This window comes from Budorcas taxicolor, chromosome 16 (assembly GCF_023091745.1).
Source record: "Budorcas taxicolor isolate Tak-1 chromosome 16, Takin1.1, whole genome shotgun sequence".
Classification (NCBI taxonomy): Eukaryota; Metazoa; Chordata; class Mammalia; order Artiodactyla; family Bovidae; genus Budorcas; species Budorcas taxicolor.
In genome coordinates, this window is record NC_068925.1 from 45,054,295 (window position 1) to 45,075,855 (window position 21,561).

Genomic DNA, 21,561 nt, shown 5'->3' on the forward strand with positions numbered 1-21,561 from the left:
CATGTGTAAGTGTGTGAGAGAGAAAATATTAGGTGAAGAACGGACATAAGAGAGAATTGGAGATCACTTACCGTCTTTATATAACCCAACATAAGTCACCTACAAGTCACCCGGTGCCCAGAGAGACGGACACGCTGCTGCTTCCCCTCCCAGCCCACTTGGAAGGAGAACAGCAGTCTCCATTTGTAGAGCGTTTCCATGCGCATTATCTGACCTAATCCTTAAAACAGTCCCAAGCGAGAGGCAACAGAGGTGGCCATCACTATGCAGAGGTTGCCCAACATGCAGCCTTCAGATCTTAGGCCAGAACCCCCTCCCGGTTGCCTCCCCTCAGTGGGAGATTTGGACTTTCCCAGCAAAGCAAAAACAAAACGAAAAGCTGGCTGCCATCTCTACCAATAGGTTCTGGGACTGCTAAGAATAAAAACGGGGAGAGGGCCGAGGACAGAGCGGGCCCACGGGCTGGAGGCCCAGCAGCGGCTCTGGGCTCACCTTGTGGACACCGGGTGGGGCGCCGGCCCTGCTGAACAAGCTACCAGCACCCCCTTTCACCGTCCCCCCAGACACCAGGCCAGGAGACAGGACAGCTGCCGTGTACCTGGAGATGCTGGCTGCCTCAGCGAGACATATGGTACGGTCAACTCCAACCCTCAGGGTGACCAATGTCAGAACAGGGAGTCCCCAAAGCAGGGACAGCCACACAGTCCTTAGGAAAGCTCCCTCTTTCCTCTTGCCAAAAAAAAGGAGAGCCTTCCAGCCAGAGGGGAACCGGGGTGGGAGCGAGACACCTGGTGCACCTCCCGACAGGAAGGCCAACTGCTGAGGGCTTGGACAGACTGAAGCTGAGGGCATAGCGGTTAAGAGCCTGGGTTCTGGGGTGCCACAGACCTGGGACCCCCTCCCTGCACTTCTAGGTGGGGGGACAGCAGCCCGGCCTGACCGCTGAACCTCAGTCCATGAGGACAGCCCCCCTTCCAGCAGAGCCCATCCCCATGGCCGTGATGAGGGCGGGTGGGGGTCACCTCCACACACGGGCTAGTGGCCCAGACAAGGTCACTCCCTGGATGGCCCAGAGGGCTGCCTTGGGAGACCCCCCCAAGGGAGTGGTTGGCCAGGGCTTCTGTGACTCTCAGGATGGGACTTCCAAGAGGGGTGGCCCAGACAAGGGTGAGAGGGAGCTGGGGCTGCAGGAGGACCGCTCCCCTCCCCCCACCTCCTTTATTCCCCGCTCCTGTCTCTGCAGCAGCCTCGACTGCAGAGACCTCCTCTGGGCCAGAGGCTGCAGCAGGAGAGGAGAAAAAACCTCTCACAGCAGGGAGGGAGGCATGGAAAGAGGGAGCCAGGGGATGGGTTGGGGTGGGGCGGGGGGTGGAGGAGGCATCCAAACCCCCGTGCTGCTCAGAAGCCCCCACTCAGGGTCTGTCTGGGATCAGGCCTGGCCAGTAGCCCCCTCCCTTCCAGCACTTAGGCCACAGTCTAGGAGCAGGGTCCCTCTGGGACAAGGCCTGGCCCGTAGCCCCCTCCCTTCCAGCACAGTCAGGAGCAGGGTCCCTCCAGGGCTTCCTGGCACAGGAGAGAGTGAGGGGGGCAGGGGAGGGGAGAAGGCCCCCACACTCTGGCCTTCTGCTTAACGGTCAGACCCCGGGGCTCGGACTCCTGCCTGGATGCTTGCTGGCCGCACTCAGCCTCACTGCAGCACCTCGCCGGCTGAGCTCACAGGACAGCAAGACGCTGTGACCTCCGGCAGCGCGGGCAGTCTTTCCCCCTGCGGCTTCCCACCCCCAACCCCAGGGGGAGGCACAGCCATGGCCATGGTCTGCTGGGCACAGGGTTACTGGCCATGGGGGGTGACTGCAGGGTCCCCAGCTCCTGTCCTCTCTCTCCAGCCTGAGCTTGAGTCCAGCAGGGCCCTGAAGCAGATTGGGAGGGGAGAGAGAGGATCAGTGCTGGGGACGCACAAGGCCCCTCCCTGGGGATGCAGACACCGCTTGTCCTTCTGGGTCCCCTAGGCCCAGGAGAGAGAAAGACAGAAGGAGAGGGAAGGAGGAGGAGAAACAGATAGAGGCAAAGGGAAGAGAACCCCCAGTTCTGGCTGTTCCTGAGAACCCAGGTCCACAGCTCCTGGCTGAAGGGATGAGCACAAAGGCGGGAAGTCATCCCACCCTACACCATCAGGCCTGTGTACACACCCGGCCAGGGAGATGTAGCACCCAGGACAGCTGCTGTGCAAGTGCCACCTCTGACAAGGAGAGCGGTCTGAACCAGCCCCGCCCTGGCTGTGAGCCCCGCACATCTGGTGGGTCCCCGAGGCCTGCCCTGCTCTGGGCCCAGTGAAGCAGCATATACTCTGCAGCTGGCAAAAATAAGACCCACTCTTGGAACCCACACCCTGAAGGCAACCGGGCCGGTGCTTTGGTCCCACACAGCAGCCCTGAAGGCAGAGCCACAGGCCGCCCTAGCTCTAAACCTCAGCCGTCATACTAGCAGTCAAACCCAAGATTCTCCCTGCCATGGGTTTGCCACGGCTAACAGATCTGCTCAGGCCTCGGTCTACCTTTCTGTCTTCCTTTCTGCTTTCCTTTCTCTGACATTCAAAGGTACCTTTGCAAGGAAGGGTCTTTGCCCAGCTCCTGGCTTCATATAGATTCTACAAATGACATCAAATATCAAGAAGGATGGTTAAAACACTTTGGCCACCTGATGCAAAGAGATGACTCATAGGAAAAGACCCTGATGCTGGGAAAGATTAAAGGCAGGAGGAGAAGGGGATGACAGAGGATGAGATGGTTGGATGGCATCACCAACTCAATGGACATGAGTTTGAACTAACTCCGGCCGATAGTGAAGGACAGAGAAGCCTGGTGTCCTGCAGTCCACGGGGTCAAAGAGTCGGACAGTACTTAACAACCACCACCAAGAAGAATGATGTGGCAGGGTGGAGGAAATACGAAGCAACACCACCAACTGGTGACTCCAGACATCACAGGGTAGGACTGGGGAAGGAGCTGCCAGAAATGGGGGAGGAGAGGAGACCCAGTGTCACATCCAGGCAGAGAGGGGCTGGCCCCCACCCGCCCCCAGCCAGGTGCTTGGCACCAGATCTGCAGGTCATCTGTAGGTCATCTCTCTGAGGATGAAGCCAGGGCATGGCCCAGCCCTCACTCCTGCTAGGGCAGGAGGCACACACAGGTCTCAGGCGGAAACCCACAGCCTGAGCCCCTGCTGAGGACAGGAGAGGAAATCCAGAAGGCTTGAGGAGAGCCATGAAGGGCCGCTGCAGTGGGGAGGGCACCCTTTTCTCACACAGGTTCCAGACAGAGAAGCCCAGCTCCTCTTTAGGACGGCAGGGCCCTTGGAGGCTGGCTCCTGTCTGGTACCCTAGCCCACTGTTCCTCCCACCTGGCCCTGACAGCACCACCTGCAATATTCATTCTGGAGTCTGTCCCGATATATATCCCCAGGTGAACCCATGAGACATCAGGGGACAGCAGGCAGCTGGGTCCCCATCCCTGAAACCCCCCCACACCCACCCAGAGCTTGTAGCACTAAACACACTTCAAAGGGGAAAGGGGAGAACACCGAGGGGAGGAACAGAGCAGAAAAGAGACACAGACCTCCTGGGCCCCATCCAGGCCCAAGGGATCTGGGGCCCACCTTTCTCCCCAGGCCCACACCGATGGGTGGGATGGTGGCCTAGGGTTGCAGCACGCAGTTAGGGGATGAGCTGGCTGCAATGGTGCAGAGCCCGGGGCCAGAGCCAGACTGCTTGGACAGGGACCTGGCTACACCATATCGGGCCGTGACCTTGGGCTCATCAACAAACCTCATCCGTAGGTGGAGGCTAATAATAGCGCCCTTCTCATTTGGCTACTAGGGCCTCAGGACACGGTAAGAATTAGCTTTTATCATTGGGGTAAAAGAACCAAAGCTCTGAACACATACAGCCAATGCTCACGAGATGTGATGGGAGTCACAGAAAGCCAGGGCTCAAGGGGCCGCAGCTGCTGTGGTCAACACAAGCCACACAGATGAGGGACAGGACGCAGTGAGGCCACTCGGGGGAAGAGACGGGCCTGACATGCAGGTATCCCGACTACCAGGTCAATACTGCTGATTCCTGCAGTGTTTGGTCAGCACGTCCCAGGTGTGTGCCAGGTGCCAGCCAGGAGGTGGCCTGAAGCCTCCAGTCCAGTGGGACAGACAGAAAGATGAGGATGAGACGAGGGATGAGACGAGGCCATGGAGGGACAGGAAAGGGAGGTGTGTTCGCTTGGAGTATGCAGCAGGAGTGGACCTTGTCGGGACAGTCAGCAGGGCCTCCCCGACACTGCAACCACTGAGCTGAGAACGAATGAACGGGAAGGACCGGAGGTAAAGAGAAGAGAGGAGATGAAAGCAGAGGGGGCCGCTGCTGTAAGCAGAAGCCTGATGGTCTCCACCACACTCAGCAAGGAAGCCAGCTTACCTCCCAGGGTTTACTGCCAGCCAGTGTTTTCAGTGCCTGGGCCAAGTCCACATAACCCAACTACATGCTCCCTTAGGGCAGCTGTCACCATCCGGGGCTTGCCTGCGGGCACCCTGGGGTATAGCATGGCCCAGAACTGGGCACACACAGGCTCTGAAAGGAGACTGCACACCAGCAAAATCTTCTAAGCAAGCACTGGAGGGGAAAATGGCAACCCACTCCAGTATTCTTGCCTGGAAAATCTGAAGAACAGAGGAGCCTGGCCGGCTACAGCCCATGGGGTCTCGAAAGAGTTGGATGCAGGCACGCACACAGCACTGGCCCCGGCGCGGGGGCCAGGCAGACCCTCCAGCCCTGTGGGCCGATGCCAAACCACTGATGCAGGGCGGGGACCGCTCACGTACCTTCCGCGTCCAATGTCTCCTTCATGACGATCTCCACCCGCTCCACATGGTGCCGGTTCCAGAGGCCATCCAGGGCCGCACGGTTCTGGTCTCGGAAAGGCAGGATCTGGGCCACTACCTGCCAGGGAGGAAGACTGCGGAGCTGTGGGTTTCTCCTGGGACCAACAGGGAATCCTGACCCCACGAAAGGGCCTGCAACCTCTATCCCACTCAGAGGAGACACTCTCGGGAGCAACAGTCCCCGGATGCCAGGCCTTCACAGCCCAGTAAGGACTCGAGAACCTCTCAGTGACCTCCACAGGGTTAGCAGCATTTTTTTTTTCTTTGCCAAGAGAGAAAACATTTAAGATTCTCCACCTTCTATTGATGCTTCTGAACTGTGGTGCTGGAGAAGACTCTTGAGAGTCCCTTGGACTGCAAGGAGATCCAAGTAGTCGATCTTAAAGGAAATCAGTCCTGAATATTCATTGGAAGGACTGATGCTGAAGCTGAAACTCCAATACTTTGGCCACCTGATGGGAAGAACTGACTCACTGGAAAAGACCCTGATGCTGGGAAAGATAGAAGGCAAGAGGAGAAGGGGATGACAGAGGATGAGATGGTTGGATGGCATCACCAACTCAACAGACATGAGTTTGAACAAACTCCAGCAGATAGTGAAGGACAGGGAAGCCTGGTGTGCTTCCCTGGGGTCAAAAAGAGCCTGGTGTGCTTCCACGGGGTCTAAAAGAGTGAGACACAACTGAGAGACTGAACTGAACTGATCTTCTGTTACCATCCATTTTTAATAAAAGAAAGGTGTTTTAACACTAAAAATGGAGCAAGAAAAGTCTCAAATTGAATACCATCCAGTATTTTTTTCCTAATTTTCCCCTAAACAAGTGAAAAGGACAGGCACTGGTCTAAGGGCTTATCTTTGGAACACTGCAGCTCCAAAGAGAGCTGGACACAGGGCGATGCCTCCACCCCAGATGACTCCGTGGTGCCCCCCATGTGGCCCTGGGCCCGTGGCCTGGTCAGGGCCAGAGAACACACGTGCTTGTGTGTTTTCTGCTCTGGTTTCCAGGAAGAGGTGTCCTGAGGGGCCCTGAGGGTCTGTTCAGATTGAACTGGCGAGCTGACCAGCCTCACCCAGGAGGCCAGCCCCTTGCTTCGCCACAGGGCCTGGATGAGAAGCAAGGACTCAGAGTCCCTATCCTGTTTTACGATCTCGTTACCAGGCTTCTGGCTCAAAACAGAACCTGGAAACGAAAAGGTGTTGAGAAAAGGCAGATGGGTGTGGAGTAACGTGGTTAATTCTAATTCTCAGAGCATGCCCACCCAAAAGCCGGGCCCAGACCCGAGAGTCTCGGGGCCCCCTCGGGACAGAACACGGGGCCAGGCTGGGAAACAGAAGCCACGATACACAAAAGAACAGGACGCACGGACAAGGGCCAAGCAGTCCTGCCATTGCCACTCACCTCCTGCCCAGAATCAAGACCACCAAGGGAGCCCAGATCTCACGATGGCTTTGGGGCCAGCTCCACAGCCAGTGGTGCCGCCCTGAGGTCGGGGTCTTACCTACCCCAGCTCCCCCGACCCTGCAGGCTCCGGGCTGCGGCTCACCTGCTTGCCTAGGTAATGGTCCACCCGGTACATCTCCTCTTCCCGGAAAAAGCTCCCCAGTTCTGCGGCCAGCTGTTGGGCAGAGTGGAGGTCATGGCCAAAGGGTTTCTCCAGCACGACGCGCAGCCAGGCGCCGGGGCCTGGTCGGCAGCTGCTGTTGATGTTGCGGGCGATGTCCACGTAGGCAAAGGGCGGCACCGAGAGGTAGAAAATTCGGCCGGTCTCCCGGAGGCCTTCGTGCTCGACCTGGACCTCGATGTCCTTGCTCAGGGCCAGGTAGTCCTCGGGCGTCTTCAACTGGCGGTACTCACTCAGCTGCTGGAACTGAGACTTTAGTTCAGCACAGTTACCCGAGGCCATGTCCCCGGGGCAGGACAGGGACTCCAGGACCTGGGCAATGGCCTCCTGGCCCTGCTCGGTGCTCGTCAGAGCAGTCCCGTGGAAGCGAAAATGGTGGCCCTTCCCCACCTCCTCCAAGTACAGATGGAACAGGCCCTGCCACAGGTACTTTCTGGCCAGGTCCCCGGTGGCTCCCAGCAGGATGATGGAGACCTGTCCGGGGAGATCCTGGGCCTGCAAGCCGCTGAGCAGGGCCACGCACACGGCCGCCATGAGCATCTTCCAGACACCTGGGTGCCTAGGAAAGACAGAGAAGCAACAAGGAAGGATCAGACATGGCCCGGTGGCTGCGATGTTGGGGGGTAACACATTCTTAGGTTATCAAACATTTCCTGCCTGGCAAGGAACAGCCACCTGTTTCGCAGGAAAATGTTTCAGTTGCACAGCTTCCCTCTCCCTCCTCACAGCCTGGCTTCTGTGCCAAGCAGCCAGTGGGCTGGGTGCCTGCCCTGTAAGCAGAGATAACTCCACTTGCTGGAGGGGGGCCGTTCTGTGCAGGAGCGGCAGCCCCCAGCGAGGCCCCAGTGTGGTCGTGCGCTTGGAGCCGTCCACTCTACGACCAACACCAGTCTCATCCATAAGCACAGGTGGCCGGGGTCATCAGAGCAGCAGGCCATGGTCTTAGATGATGACCTGGAGCTGGGGGGACATTGTCGCCTCCTCACTTCTCCGTCTGCTCTTCCCAAATCTATTGGGCTCCAAGCACAAAATGACCACTAACATTTTTTTTTTCTGGCCACTCGGCATGCAGGATCTTCCCTGACCAGGGACAGAACCCATCCCCCTGCACTGGGAGCACAGTCTTAGCCATAGACTGCCAGGGAAGTCCACAAAATGACCACTAATCATTGCTGCTGCACTGTGATCAAAAACTCAGATTCTGGAACCAACTGAGTTTGAGTCCCAGCTCAACCCTGACCTTGAACAATTATTTAACCTCTCTGTACCTCAGTTTCCTCATCAGAAATGACGGTATTCATGGTCCCTACACCAGAGGGCTGTTAAAAGGAGAAAATGAGTGACTGCTGAGAAGGTCTTGGACAATGCCTACCACCTATTAAGCACTAGATAAGTGGTGGCTATCATTATGGGACTAGAATGGGTTAGCATACATTATAGTGTATGTTAATAGCAGCAAACACTGAATGCTGGCATGTGCCAAACACTGAGCTAACTACTTCTGTGCACAAGATTTCCCTGAATCCAGACAAGAGCCTTGCAAAGAACCAGTGGAGGGGGGACTTCCCTGGTAGTCCAGTGGCTAAGACTCTGGGCTACCACTGCAGGAGGCCCAGGTTCGATTCCTAATCAGGGCACTAGATCCCATATGCTGCAACTAAGAGGTCACATGCTGCAACTAAAAATCCTGCATGCTGCAACGAAGACCGAGGATCGCAGATCGCATGTGCCACAACTGAGACCCACCGCAGCCAAATAAATATTACAGAAAAAAAAAGAACCAGTGAAGGAGTGCTATCACAGTCCCCCACTTCTAGAGATAGACAAGCTAAGGCTCAGGCAGGTGAAAGTCCTGTGGTGAGAAAGTGGGGGAAGCTGGGCAGGCATCTGGCTCCTTGGCTCCAGAGCTGATGGGCAGGAATTACACACTATGGTCTCCCCAAGGTTAGTCTAACTTCTTGGGTAGTTTTCAGTCTCATCTGAAGCAGCTGACATGCAGGAGAGGTGAGGCCCCAGACCTGTCACTGATGCACCAGAGGGTTTGATTCCCAGCTCAGACTGAGGCTGTAGGGCTGGATATGTTCAATTCTTACTCCCTCGCTCTCCCATTCTCCAAATCCCTGCCAAGGTCAGTGCTTTGAAGGAAAGACAGAAGGAATGGGCAGGAAAGTGACACAGCTCTCAGACCTAGGTCAGGGGCCTGGGGCCCAGCCTGGGGTGTGGGAGGACTGAAGAAGGAATGAGGATAACTGGCTTGGCACAATTATATGGCAGGTGTTCTCCCAATAAAGGGTTAAAACAGTCTTCAACAATGAGGTGCTGGTCTAGTTATACAGATGGGGAAAATGAGGTTTAAAGAGACAGAAGGAATTCTGAAAAGGCCCTGCAGACCTCCCCTCACCCCAACACCGTCTGCTGTATTGAGGGACCAGATCTGCCCCCAACTCTGACATCAGACCCCTTCCCCTCACTCTGCCTTTTCCTTCTTTCCCCACCTCTCTTGAGATTCATCTCCAACATGGCCTGGGTTAGTGGCCAAACCAAGATAGGACCCAGCAACAGCGTCTGCACCAGAATCTACAGGCACCAGACCTTCCCATCATGGGAGGTCTAACTGAAGGACCAAGGGACCACACGCACGGCACCCCCAGCCTCCTCTTCCACTGTCCATCATTGGCACTCGTGCCCAAATTCGGACTACAGGGCCATTCAGCTTTCCAATCCCTATCCCTGGCCTGTCAAGCACTTCCTTCTTAACTGGCAAACCGCCCCAGTCTGGAGGGAAGGAAAAGCTGCAAGGTCAGTGCGGGAAAGAGGCAGCGAGAAATCTGAAGCCCAGGCAACAGCCTGGAGAAGGAGCAGCAGCCAGCTGGCAGCCGCGTCTCGGAGCTCCTGATCGGACACTGGCAGCCAGAGGTCTGGACGGGCCTATCGTGGCAGGTGAGGGAGCTCCGAGGACCAGCACTGCTACCCCCACCCCAGGAGACGGCAGAAAACCTGAGCCGACCCCCGGGCCTCCATTTAACCCTGTTCTGACTCTGAAGTCGGCTGCAGTCTTCTCTGCCCAGCCCTCTCCCGGCTCCCAGAGCTCAGGTTAGATGCCCTTATCTCTTGCTTACGTCCCCAGCCTCCTTTAAACAAATACACATCAGAAATATCAGTTATTGCGACACGGCCGCTTACTCTGTGGTTGCTAAACAACAAGGGAACAACCCTTTCCTAAATGAGTCAGGAGGGGAGCAGTCCTGAATGTCTGGTTTTCTTATTACCATGTCTTTTAACCTTAACAGCGTTTCTCAAACTTCAGTGTGCTTATGAGTGTGCTTATGAATCTCTTGGAGAACTCTTTCAAAAATGCAGATTCTGGGGCAGAGGATCTGGGGATGGGGCCTAAGGTGCCAAGAGCCCACCGTGAGAAGCAGGGTCTGGAATGCTGAGTGGTGAAGCCGAGTCAGGGCCAGTGTCAGAGGGGAGCATCACGTTTGATTCAGCTGCAGGGTTGTTCAAAATGCATGTGTGTGTATGTGTGTTAAGTGGCTTCCATCATGTCTGACTCTTTGCAACCCCATGGACTGTAGCCTGCCAAGCTCCTCTGTCCATGGGATTCTCCAGGCAAGAATACTGGAGTGGGTTGCCATGCCCTCCTCCAGGGGATCTTCCCTGACCCAGGAATCAAAACCGGATCTCTGGCACTGCAGGCAGATTCTCCAGGAAAGTCCCTTCAAAATGCACATTTCTGCCTCCTACTGCCTTCACCTCGGACCCCAGTGGGCCCAGGGCGGGTGCACACATGGGCATTTCAAAGCCACCTTGAATGTTGGCGATGGACCCAGCCCCCTGCAAAACCTGGTTACTAATGACCTCAAGACTAATAATACCTGACATCTACCAAGCAGTCAGCGTGTGCCAGATGATGTAAATGCATGTTCTCAACCCTCCCTCCACACAGCGCTGGGAAGGAGTCCTGCAAGGATCCCATTTCACAGATGAGCAGACAGCAGGCCAAGTCCACTGTCCAGTTCCAGAGCCCAAGGCCCCAGGCACGGTGTGAAATGGCTCCCCAAGTGGAATGGAGGAAGGTGGCCTTTGGGTCAGAGGACCTGGGCTTAAGGCCATGTCTGAGCTCTGTGTGGTCCAATCAAGTTACCTTGTCAGTCCTCACCTATCAAACGGGCTAACACCCCCCAAACTAAATGGAGGTTTGCAAAGACTAGCTGAGATGATACCAGTGACAAAAACCCTATACAAATGCAGAATTAGGGACTTCCCTGGTGACCCAGTGGCTAAGACTCCTCGCTCTCAAAGCAGGGAGCCTGGGTTCGATCCCTGCTCAGGGAACTAGATCCCACACGCCACAACTAAGACCCAGCGCGTGTGTGTGTGCTCAGTCACTGCAGTCTTGTCTGGCTCTGTGTGACCCCATGGACTGTAGCTCGCCAGCTCCTCTGTCCATGGAATTCTCTAGGCAAGAATACTGGAGTAGGTGCCATACCCTTCTCCAGAAGACCCAGTACAGCCAAATGCATATATATATATTGGTTTCCCAGGTGGCGCAGTGGTAAAAAATCCAACTGCCAATGCAAGAGACCCAAGTTTGACCCCTGGGTAGGGAACATCTCCTGGAGGAGGAAATGGCAACCCACTCCAGTATTCTTGCCTGGGAAATCTCATGGACAGAGGAACCTGGTGGGCTACAGTTCATGGGGTTACAAAGAGTCAGGCATGACTGTGCACATACACGCTGCATGCATACACACACACACACACAAACGCCAAGTTAATTAATGTACAGTGGCCCCTAACCCTGCCCAGCATGGCATCAGGCTGCTGCAGCTGCCAGGAAAACCTGTGCTGCCCCCTCCTCTCAGGAGCTCCAGAGCCCAGCACTGCAGACAGTACGGGACATGCCCAGACGTCTATGTAACACCCCCCTGCTTGCCCTTACACCCTGAGAAGAAGGGTACACAGGTATACAGATGTCCTTTCTGTTGCCCCGACAGAGGAATAAACAGGCTCCGAGAAGTCCAATTCCATCAAAGTCACGACCAGGCTCCCAGCCCCTGGAGAAGAGGTAACAGGGATCAAGGCTCCACGGCCACCTGTGGCCTAAACCGCTCTCGAGTGGCAAGCCTCTCCTGAAGGATTTTCTGAAAAACTTTCTCCTGCTTCCTTGCCTCCTCTGAGAGCAATGGGCTATGAAATACATCTCTTAAGATCACATACTTGAACTTGGCCAAAAAAACACGGAAGTGGCATTCCAACGGCCAGTCCTGCTATGAACTGCATCTGTGTTTAATTAATAAATAAGAAAACCAGGAGTGCAATGTATGAGCCACTCCAGGACAGGAGGACAGTGTATTCAACTGTGGACTGGAACACGTGGTGATTAGTACACAAAAGTGTCTAAACACCTTGTAACCTTGAACTTGCATGTTCCTTGCTGGGAACTGCAGTTTCCCCACCTGTGGAGAGGCAGCTAGAGGAGCTTGACAGCACTTTCCTCCCAGTAAACTCTGTTTTCCAAGGAAAGGAGATAACCTCTCTATTACATGGGAGATGGCCATCACCTTTCTGAAGGCAGTTTAGGCCAGGAAATACAGGACTGAAGTAGGAAGCATGGAACTGATAACTGAGAGTCACTCAGAAGTTAAAAGACCAAGCTCCCTGAAGCTCTAACTTCAGTGTGTGGAGGATGCAATCTCATTTGCAATTATTATTCCAAATGCTTGCCAGCAGCATGCACATTCGTGCATGCGAAGTCACTTCAGTTGTGTCCAACTCTTTTTGACCCTATGGACCAGACCCTGCCAGGCTCCTCTGCCCAAGGAATTCTCCAGGCAAGAATACTGGAGTGGGTTGTCATGCCCTCCTCCAGGGGATCTTCCCAACCCAGGGATCAAACCCACATCTCTTACGTCTCCTGCTTTACGCAGGTGAGTTCTTTACCACTAGCTCCCACCTTGCTACAAAGTGAGGTGGGGCAGAGGCTTCTTCCAGGGTGTGACAGGCTCATCCAAGAGTCGGGACGGGCCAGCCCACATCCAGAGTCCAGGGCAGCACTCGCTACCCCCAGCTCCAGGGTGAGGGGTTCCTACTGGGCCTCCTGGGAGACTCACCTTTTAAAGTGCGGCTCTGCTGACATCCCCAAAGCTGCGAGCATGGACGTGGCCAGCCAGAGGGTACGGGCCAGAAGCGGGGTTCCCAAGCGAGGGAGGCAGACGTGGGGTGCACCCAGGACCAGTCTCAGCACAGCCCCGCCCTGGACAGGCACTCGGGCGGCAGAGCTGGTTCTGGGAAACCACGGGAGGAAGCAGCTCTGACCCTCTGGCCCCAGCAGGCAAGGGGCGGGAGAAAGGAGCCGGGAGGTGGACGCCAGCGGCTATTGGCACTCTGTCCCTTCCCTGGTGCCACATCCACATCTTTGACCTCTGCCTTCTATTTGCCCGGCAGGGGGAAGAGGAATTTTCTTCAAATCACAGCTCATGAGCTTGGCATTTTTTACAAGAGCATGTGGGAGTGAAATGAAAGTTCAAAGTGAAGAGGAGTTTTTGCCGAAGTACAAAGGGATGTGCTGGTCCCTTCTACACTGGCCAGCTCCAGTAGGTTTCCCACACTCTCCTCTGTGCTCTGAGCCTTCTGCACAGACACCCCCATGTGGAGGCAAGTCAAACCTGTCATCGTCAACTGTGACCTGCATTCAACCCCTTGGGGCTAGACAGGGGACAGAACCCCAAGATCAGCTCTGAGACCATTTCCCCCCCTAAACTCATATAATTCTTGTTACCATCACCTCGGGGGTCAGTATTTGGTCCCTACAATTCAAATGGTGTGTGAGAGCCATCACATATCTGCAAGAGAGATTCAATTCCTAAATTTTCAGGAATTTGTCAAGTCAGTTGTTAAACACGGCCCCTATTAGAACCAAATAACACGAATTTAGAATCAAATAAGCTATATTAAAAAACAAAGATATTAAACACTCAATACTCCCTCATTGATTTACTTCATATTACTATTATCTCTGCTCTTGACATTATTTAACCTATTCCATCTGTTGTTGTTCAGTCACAAAGTCGTGTCCAACTCTTTGCGACCCCATGGACTGCAGCACACCAGGCTCTTCCATCCTCCACTCTCTCTCGTAGTTTGCTCAAATTCATGTCCACTGAGTCAGTGATGCTATCTAACCATCTCATCCTCTGCTGCCCCCTTCTCCCTTTGCCTTCAATCTTTCCCAGCATCAGGGTCTTTCCCAAAGAGTCAGCTCTTCGCATCAGGTAGCCAAAGTATTGGAGCTTCAGCATCAGTCCTTCCAATGAATATTCAGGGTTTGTTTCCTTTAGGATTGACTGGTATCTATAAGGTGAAGATATTCTGTAATGGTGTGCTTGAAACTGACCGGCGTGGGAACATTTATTTATGCGGCAGATGTCGGCAAATGCTATCAAGCTGGCTTCTGGCCACCAACCGCCATCCCTTCCAGAGGTTGTTAAACATTTACCAATACACAACTGCCTGTACACCAAGCTGCTATTTCCAGTCTGGACTCTCTCCCCCTAAACTCCCGTCTCACACAGTCAACTGTGACTGTGACACCAACAGCTGGATGTCTACAAGATGTACCACATTAAAAAAAAACTGACTTATCTCCCAAATGCTCCAAACGCAGGTCGCCCATCCTCAGTAAATGGCAACTCCCCCCTTCCAGGGGCTCAGGCCAGAGATCTTGGGGCATTCGATCTGACAGCAAGTCCTATGGTTTCTATCACCAACATTTACCTAGAATACAACTACTCACCATTCTCACCACCTTCCATCTCTCCAGTCTGGTCCTAGCCACTGTCACCTTTGTATGGAACCACCTCCCTGGCCTCTCATTTCTATCTCTGCCTGAACCCAGGAGTCGGAGTGCTCTGTTCACAGCATCAGTCAGATCCTGTCCTTCTGTTCGGTGGCTGGCAGGGTCTACACACTCTGGCCTCCCATCTCTTACCTCTTTGATCTTTTCTCCTATACTCTGTCCCTCTCTGGGCTCCAGCCACCCATCCTCCTGCCCCAGGGCCCTTGTACTTGCTGTTCTCGCTGCCTGACCTACTTTTCCCTGCAGATGTCCACGTGGCTCATTCCCTCCCTAATTTCAATTCTTTGCTGAAATGTCACCTCAGTGAGGCTTTCTCAGCTGACTCTGTGTAAAACTGTAAACCTCCAACCCTCATCTCATCCTCTGCTTTATGTCTCCCCATAGTACATACCTATATATGATAAGCAGATTTACTTTATCATCTATCACCCCTCCGCTCAAGAACCTATAAGTAAGTGCCTATGAGGACATGGGTTTTTCTGTTTTGCTCACTGCCTATCTCCAGTATCCAAAACAAGGCCTGGGGCTTCCCTAGTGGGACAGTGGATAGGAATCTGCCTGCCAAAGCAGGTGACACAGGGTTCAATCTCTGATCTGGGAAGATTCCACATGCCCGCAGGGCAACTAAGCCTGTGCTCCACAACTCCTGGGCCCTCTCTCTCTAGAGCTCGTGCTCAGCAAGAAGAGAAGGCCCTCGCCCAGCAATGAAGACACAGTACAGCCAAAATCAATCAGTTAATTAATATTTTTAAAAAGCGGGGCCTGGCCCACAGAAGGTATGCAATAAACATTTGCTGAATGAACAAATAAACCCCATTCACCCAAGACCACTGTCGACTCTGTATGGGTGGCCCCGTGTGGATGATGACTCTCTAATGGCCACTTCAAGCACTGTGACACAGCACACATTAGCGGCAGCTCACTATCTGAAATGATACTATGAATAATAAAAGAGATATTTATAGAGCATTTAACTAAATGCAAAACACTGGGCTAAGAGCTTCACACGTGTCACACCATTTAGTTCTTGCCACAGCTGATGAGGTAGGTGGCTTCCCTGGCGGCACAGTGGTAAAGAATCCACCTCCCAATGCAGGAGACAAGGGGTCGATTCCTAGGTTGGGAAGATTCCCTGGAGAAGGAAACAGCAACCCACTCCAGTACTCTTGCCTGGCAAATTCCATAGACAGAGGAGCCTGATGGACTACAGCCCACAAACGAGGTCACCGAGAGCTGGACGTGACTGAGCACAGCGCAGCATGAGGTGGGTACTGTCACTATACCAGTTTCTAGAGTGAGAAGAGAGGAAACTAAGGGGCAGAGAGAGAGAATAGCTCATTGAGGGCCAGGCGGCTTACAGGCGACAGCACTTGAATACAGGCAGTCTGCTTCGGCACCTTCCCACCTACCTCTAAAATGTGTGACATGCAGTAGGAAACAGCAACCCACTCCAGTTGTCTTGCCTGGAAAATTCTATGCACAGAGAGGCCTGGCAGGCTACAGTCTATGGAGTCACAAAGAGTCAGACACGACTGAACACAAACAAGGGCCCACCCTAAATCCAGGGTGATCTCATCTAAACATCCACAATTACATGTGCAAAGATCACTTTTCCAAATCAAATCACCTTTGCAGGTTCTAGGGTTATAAACTGGGCACACTTTTGGGGGCCACTATTAAACCTGCTGTAATGTGGTAAGAAAAAAAAAATGTGTGACTACAACCCCAAATGACAAACTTAAAACACTGTTTTAGAGGAACTTCCATGGTGGAGTGGCTAAGACTCCACAGTACCAATGCAGGGGGCCCAGGTTCCACCCCTGGAAGGAAAACTAGATCCCACACGCTGCAACTAAGAGTTCGGAGGCTGTGATGAAGACTGAAGATCCAGCGAGCTACAACGAAGACCCAGTGTAGTCAAATAAATATATAAATACACATTTTCCAAAAAGACTAAAAAAACAAAACAATAACAACACTATTTTAGTGGACACAGATTCCGCTCCCTTCCAAGATCGGATTTACAGTGGTCTAAATGCTCCCATAAGTGACCCAAGCTGGTCAGCAGCTCTGCTTCCTGAGGTCAGGTTGCCCTGACAATGAACTGCTGTGAACAGCCTTGGCCTCTGATGCCCACTCTAACAGTGATTCACTCACCTTATTTCTGACATCATGAGGACACTGTATTTAAGGCTGAGTTGCTTTGTTAAAACCTGAAAGGCCCTTACTGGGGGAGGGGGGAGACACTAGTTCCTGGGATCTTAGCTATTTAGTAGCTGTGTGACCTTATATAAGTTATTTAACCTCTTCCAACCTCAACTACAGATTATACTTAGGCCAAAGGAACTAAAGCATGGCAAAGCCTGGTGCAATCCACAGGTGGAACATTTGTGCTGCTAGGTATCTGTCTCATTTCAGATCGTGGCCGTGTCTGTGACATGGGAGACTTCTGCAGAGGTGTCCTGGTGCCATGGCTCCCTTCCCCAAGTCATGTGAGAGGCATGGGAGAAGAGAAGCTAAAGGCAAAGGAGAAAAGGAAAGCTATATCTATCTGAATGCAGAGTTCCAAAGAATAGCAAGGAGAGATAAGAAAGCCATCCTCAGTGATCAATGCAAAAAAATAGAGGAAAACAACAGAATGGGAAAGACTAGAGATCTCTTCAAGAAAATTACAGATACCAAGGAAACATTTCATGCAAAGATGGGGACCATAAAGGACAGAAACAGTATGGACCTAACAGAAGCAGAAGATGTTAAGAAGAGGTGGCAAGAATACACAGAAGAACTATACAAAAAAAGATCTTCATGACCCAGATAACCATGATGGTGTGATCACTCACCAACCAGAGCCAGACATCCTGGAATGCAAAGTCAAGTGGGCCTTAGGAAGCATCACTACGAACAAAGCTAGTGGGGGTGATGGAATTCCAGCTGAGCTATTTCAAATCCTAAAAGATGATGCTGTGAAAGTGCTGCACTCAATATGCCAGCAAACTTGGAAAACTCAGCAGTGGCCACAGGACTGCAAAAGGTCAGTTTTCATTCCAATCCCAAAGAAAGGCAATGCCAAAGAATGTTCAAGCTACCGCACAACTGCACTCATCTCACATGCTGGCAAAGTAATGCTCAAAATTCTCCAAGCCAGGCTTGAACAGTACATGAACCAAGAACTTCCAGATGTTCAAACTGGATTTAGAAAAGGCACAGGAACCAGAGATCAAATTGCCAACATCTGCTGGTTCATCAAAAAAGAGAGTTCCAGAAAAACATCTACTTCTGCTTTAATGACTACACCAAAGCCGTTAAGTGTGTGGAACACAACAGTGGAAACTTCTTCAAAAGATAGGAATACCAGACCACTTTACCTGCCTCCTGAGAAATCTGTATGCAGGTCAAGAAGCAACAGTTAGAACTGGACATGGAACAATGGGCGAGTTCCAAATTGGGAAGGGGGTACATCAAGGCTGTGTATTGTCACAATGCTTATTTAACTTATACGCAGAGTACATCATGTGAAATGCCAGGCTGGATGAAGCACAAGCTAGAATCAAGATTGCTGGGAGAAATATCAGTAACCTCAGATATGCAGAAGACACCAAACTTATGGCAAGAAGTGAAGAGGAACTGAAGAGCCTCTTGATGAAAGTGAAAGAGAAGAGTGAAGAAGCTGGCTTAAAACTCAACATTCAAAAAACTAAGATCATGGCATCCGGTCCCATCACTTCATTGCAAACAGATGAGGAAACAGTGGAAAACAGTGACAGACTCTGTTTTCTTGGGCTCCAAAATCACTGCAGCCATGATATTAAAAGATGCTTGTTCCTTGGAAGAAAAGCTATGACCAACCTAGACATCAGATTAAAAAGCAGAGACATTACTTTGCCAACAAAGGTCCATCTAGTCAAAGCTATGGTTTTTCCAGTAGTCATGTATGCATATGAGAGTTGGACCATAAAGAAAGCTGAGCGACATAGAACTGATGCTTTTGAACTGTGGTGTTGCAGAAGACTCTTGAGAGTCCCTTGGGCTGCAAGGAGATCAAACCAGTCAATCCTAAAGGAAATCAGTCTTGAATATTCATTGGAAGGACTGATGCTGAAGCTGAAGCTCCAATACTCTGGCCACCTGATGTGAAGAACTGACTCACTGGAAAAGGCCCTGATGCTGGGAAAGATTGAAGGCAGGAGGAGAAGGGGACGACAGATGATGAGACAGCTAGATGGTATCACCAACTCGATGGACATGAGTTTGAGCAAGCTCCGGGAGTTGGTGATGGACAAGGAAGCATGGCGTGCTGTAGCCCATGGGGTTGCAGAGTCGGACACAACTAACTAACCAACCTCAACCACAGAGTGGGAAAACAAGTCGATAGGAAGCACAAAAGGAGACAATCCATACAAAGCACCTGGCACAATGCTTGGCATATAGTAAACGTCCAAAAACTGTTAGCCACTGTCATTATTAAACCAAGAGCATCATGAATAAAGTGGCATTTCTTGCTTGTCTCTTGGAACTGCTGGGAAACCAACTGACTTCGCACAGCAGGAAAAATTGCCAAGGAACAGCTCACTGACAACTTCATGACCTTCCAGTCATACTGATGAAAAACCAAAGGGCTATAAAGCTTAGAGGGCTTCCCAGGTGGCTCAGCAGTAAAGAATCTGCCTGCCAATGCAGGAGACGAGGGTTCAATCCCTGGGTCAGGAAGATCCGCTGGAGAAGGAAATGGCAACCCACTCCAGTATTCTTGCCTAGGAAATCCCATGGACAGAGGAGCCTGGTGGACTACAGTCCACGGGATCACAATAAGTTGGACATGACTTAGCAACTAAACGCAACAGCAGCATAAACCTGAGATGGTTAAAAAACTCTCCACCCCAGCCCATAAGGGGTTTATAATCCAGGCCAAAGAATACAGCAGTAGAGTAAATCTCTAACTCTGCAGCCCTGGGACTTTCACTTAACTACTCAGGGCCTTTTCTCCAGCTGTAAGATGGGGAGCATTCACCTCATTTTAATATCTGGCCAAAAGAAAAAACAAAACAAAAAAACCCAGATCATGGCTGTGAAAATACTTTGGGAGGTAAAGATGGTAAGAGGTCTCCTAGACAAAGAGCCACCCAGCTCCCAGTTCAGGGCAACAGAAAGCAAAACCAGACTTCCTGCTCTGCCTGTGGGTTAGGGACTGGCAGAATCCATGGTGAAATCTGGCAACAAGCAATGACATTTTGCCTTGTTCAAATTCCATCAATAAAATGAGAAGTCGGCAAGGACTTTCCTGGTGGCCCAGTGGCTAAGACTCCATACTTCCAATGCAGAAGGCCACGGTTCCATCTCTGGTCAGGGAACTAGATCCCACATGCCATGACTAAAGATCTAGCATGCTTCAACTAAGACTTGATGCAGTCAAATATTTTTTAAGAAAATGAGAAGTGGATTGGCCACAGATGACCAAAGGTGCCTCTTGGTTTCCCTTTGCCCACAGATTTGACGGTTTCCTCTTTAAAGGGCCTAAAACCATCCCACAATAGTAAATTTTATTAGTCTTCGAATAAAATAACTTGAATGCCTGCCTGGAGTGTTTATCCGCTGAGCAGCTATACCTCAAAGAAAGGGTTACATAAAAAAAAAAACATTGCCTAGAGTGAGCTCTGTTCATGCCAAACACTGAGCATTTTCCTCTCAGGTGCTCCTAAAACTTGCCAGATTAGCCCCCTAAACTCAAACACTCTATCCATCACTATAGAGTACGTACTAACTAATGTGTCTGACTGTTTTGTGACCCCATGGACAGTAGCCCACTAGGTTCCTCTGCCCATGGGACTTCCTAGGCAAGAATACTGGAGTGGGTTGCCATTTCCATCTTCAGGGGATCTTCCCTACCCAGGGATCAAACCTGTGTCTCCTGCATTGGCAGGCGGATTCTTCACCACTGAGCCACCTGGGAAGCCTCAGTTGGTGTACAACATAGTTTAAAATACACCCAGTCTTTGAAGGTTTCCCGCTTTGACTACCTTTCAGGAGCCACAGGCCTGCCTGGGGGACAGTGGGGGTGGGTGGGCAAGGAATTTCAGGTTATGACTTCTCCAGAAGTTCTCACTTCCGTTTAAACACTCAAGTTTGAGTGAGCTGATTTTCAGAGACCCAGACAGGTCTGCTTCTGGAAAACCATTCATTGGATGGATGGATTTGAAACGCTGATGGAAACCTGAGCTCTAGTGCCAAAGCTTAAGCAGATTCCCAAGGGAAGTGGGAGTGGGTTGAGGGGAGCCTCCGGTTTCTCCTCTCACTGAACTGAGTTCCAGAAAGTCCAGGAAAAGGAGACGCCGCTGGCCCGTCCGGACCAGCCTCGACGGGGCTTGGCTGCCTCCAGCCAACCAGCCACCACGCAGCACTGCCGCGCCAAGGCATCTGCGGAGCAGGAAGTGAATAATTTATTTTGCGGAAGGAACGCGGGGAAGGAAATTGGGGCGGGTGGGTGGTAGCTGGGGTGACTCTTCCCAATCAAACGCCCGAGGATTTTACAGCGACGCGGGGCTGGCCTCCGGGGCCGGCAGGTTCGCAAGGGCACAAGCGCGCAGCCCCAATCCGGCTGTAAAAGACTCCTCCTGCGGCCCAAGAAGCCGGAGAGAAAGCGGGGGAGGCAGCTTACTTCATCACGCCCGTCAGAGCCGGCAGCTTCTCCGGGAAACGTCGGGGGCGGCGCGTGCCGCGCGGTGCTGCTGGCCGGGCTCAGGCCAGGTCGGGGCCCGGCGCATTCTCTTCCGTCAGCCCGGCCAGCCCCGACAGGTGCGCGTCACGCGGCCCCGCGCCTCACACGCGCTCGGGTTTCGCCAGCGACGCCGGGGGCGGCGAGCGGGGGAGGGGGGGCGAGGCCGAGTCCGGCCGGACCGCCCGGTCCCGGCCCAACCCGAGACGCGTCAGTGTCCGGAAGCGCGGCTGACCCCTCCGGGCCTGGGCGTCAAACCCCTGCGGCCTCGGCGCGCGCGCAGTGAGGCTCCGGCCCTCGGACGCGCGCGCGCAGTAGGGCCGGGCCAGGGGCGCGTGCAGCGGGGCCCCTGGGCCTAGGACGCGCGCGCGCGCGCGCAGCAGGACCGGGCGAGGGGCGCGCGCAGTGGGGCTGAGCCGGGGCTGGCGGCGGAGGCGGA

At 52.9% G+C, this 21,561-nt stretch overlaps 1 protein-coding gene across 1 annotated transcript in view; it reads right to left on the reverse strand.

The window, feature by feature from the left end:
• The window catches only part of H6PD (hexose-6-phosphate dehydrogenase/glucose 1-dehydrogenase), a 39,734-nt gene extending 18,417 nt beyond the window's left edge, over positions 1-21,317 (reverse strand). Inside the window, exons 1-3 of the mRNA XM_052653793.1 lie at positions 21,066-21,317; positions 6,475-7,111; positions 4,870-4,987 (exon numbers count right to left, since the gene is read on the reverse strand). Coding sequence (XP_052509753.1) covers positions 4,870-4,987; positions 6,475-7,111; positions 21,066-21,070 — 760 coding nt within the window. The 5' untranslated portion in view covers positions 21,071-21,317. The remainder of the gene's footprint in view (positions 1-4,869; positions 4,988-6,474; positions 7,112-21,065) is intronic.
• Positions 21,318-21,561: the final 244 nt, after the last annotated feature.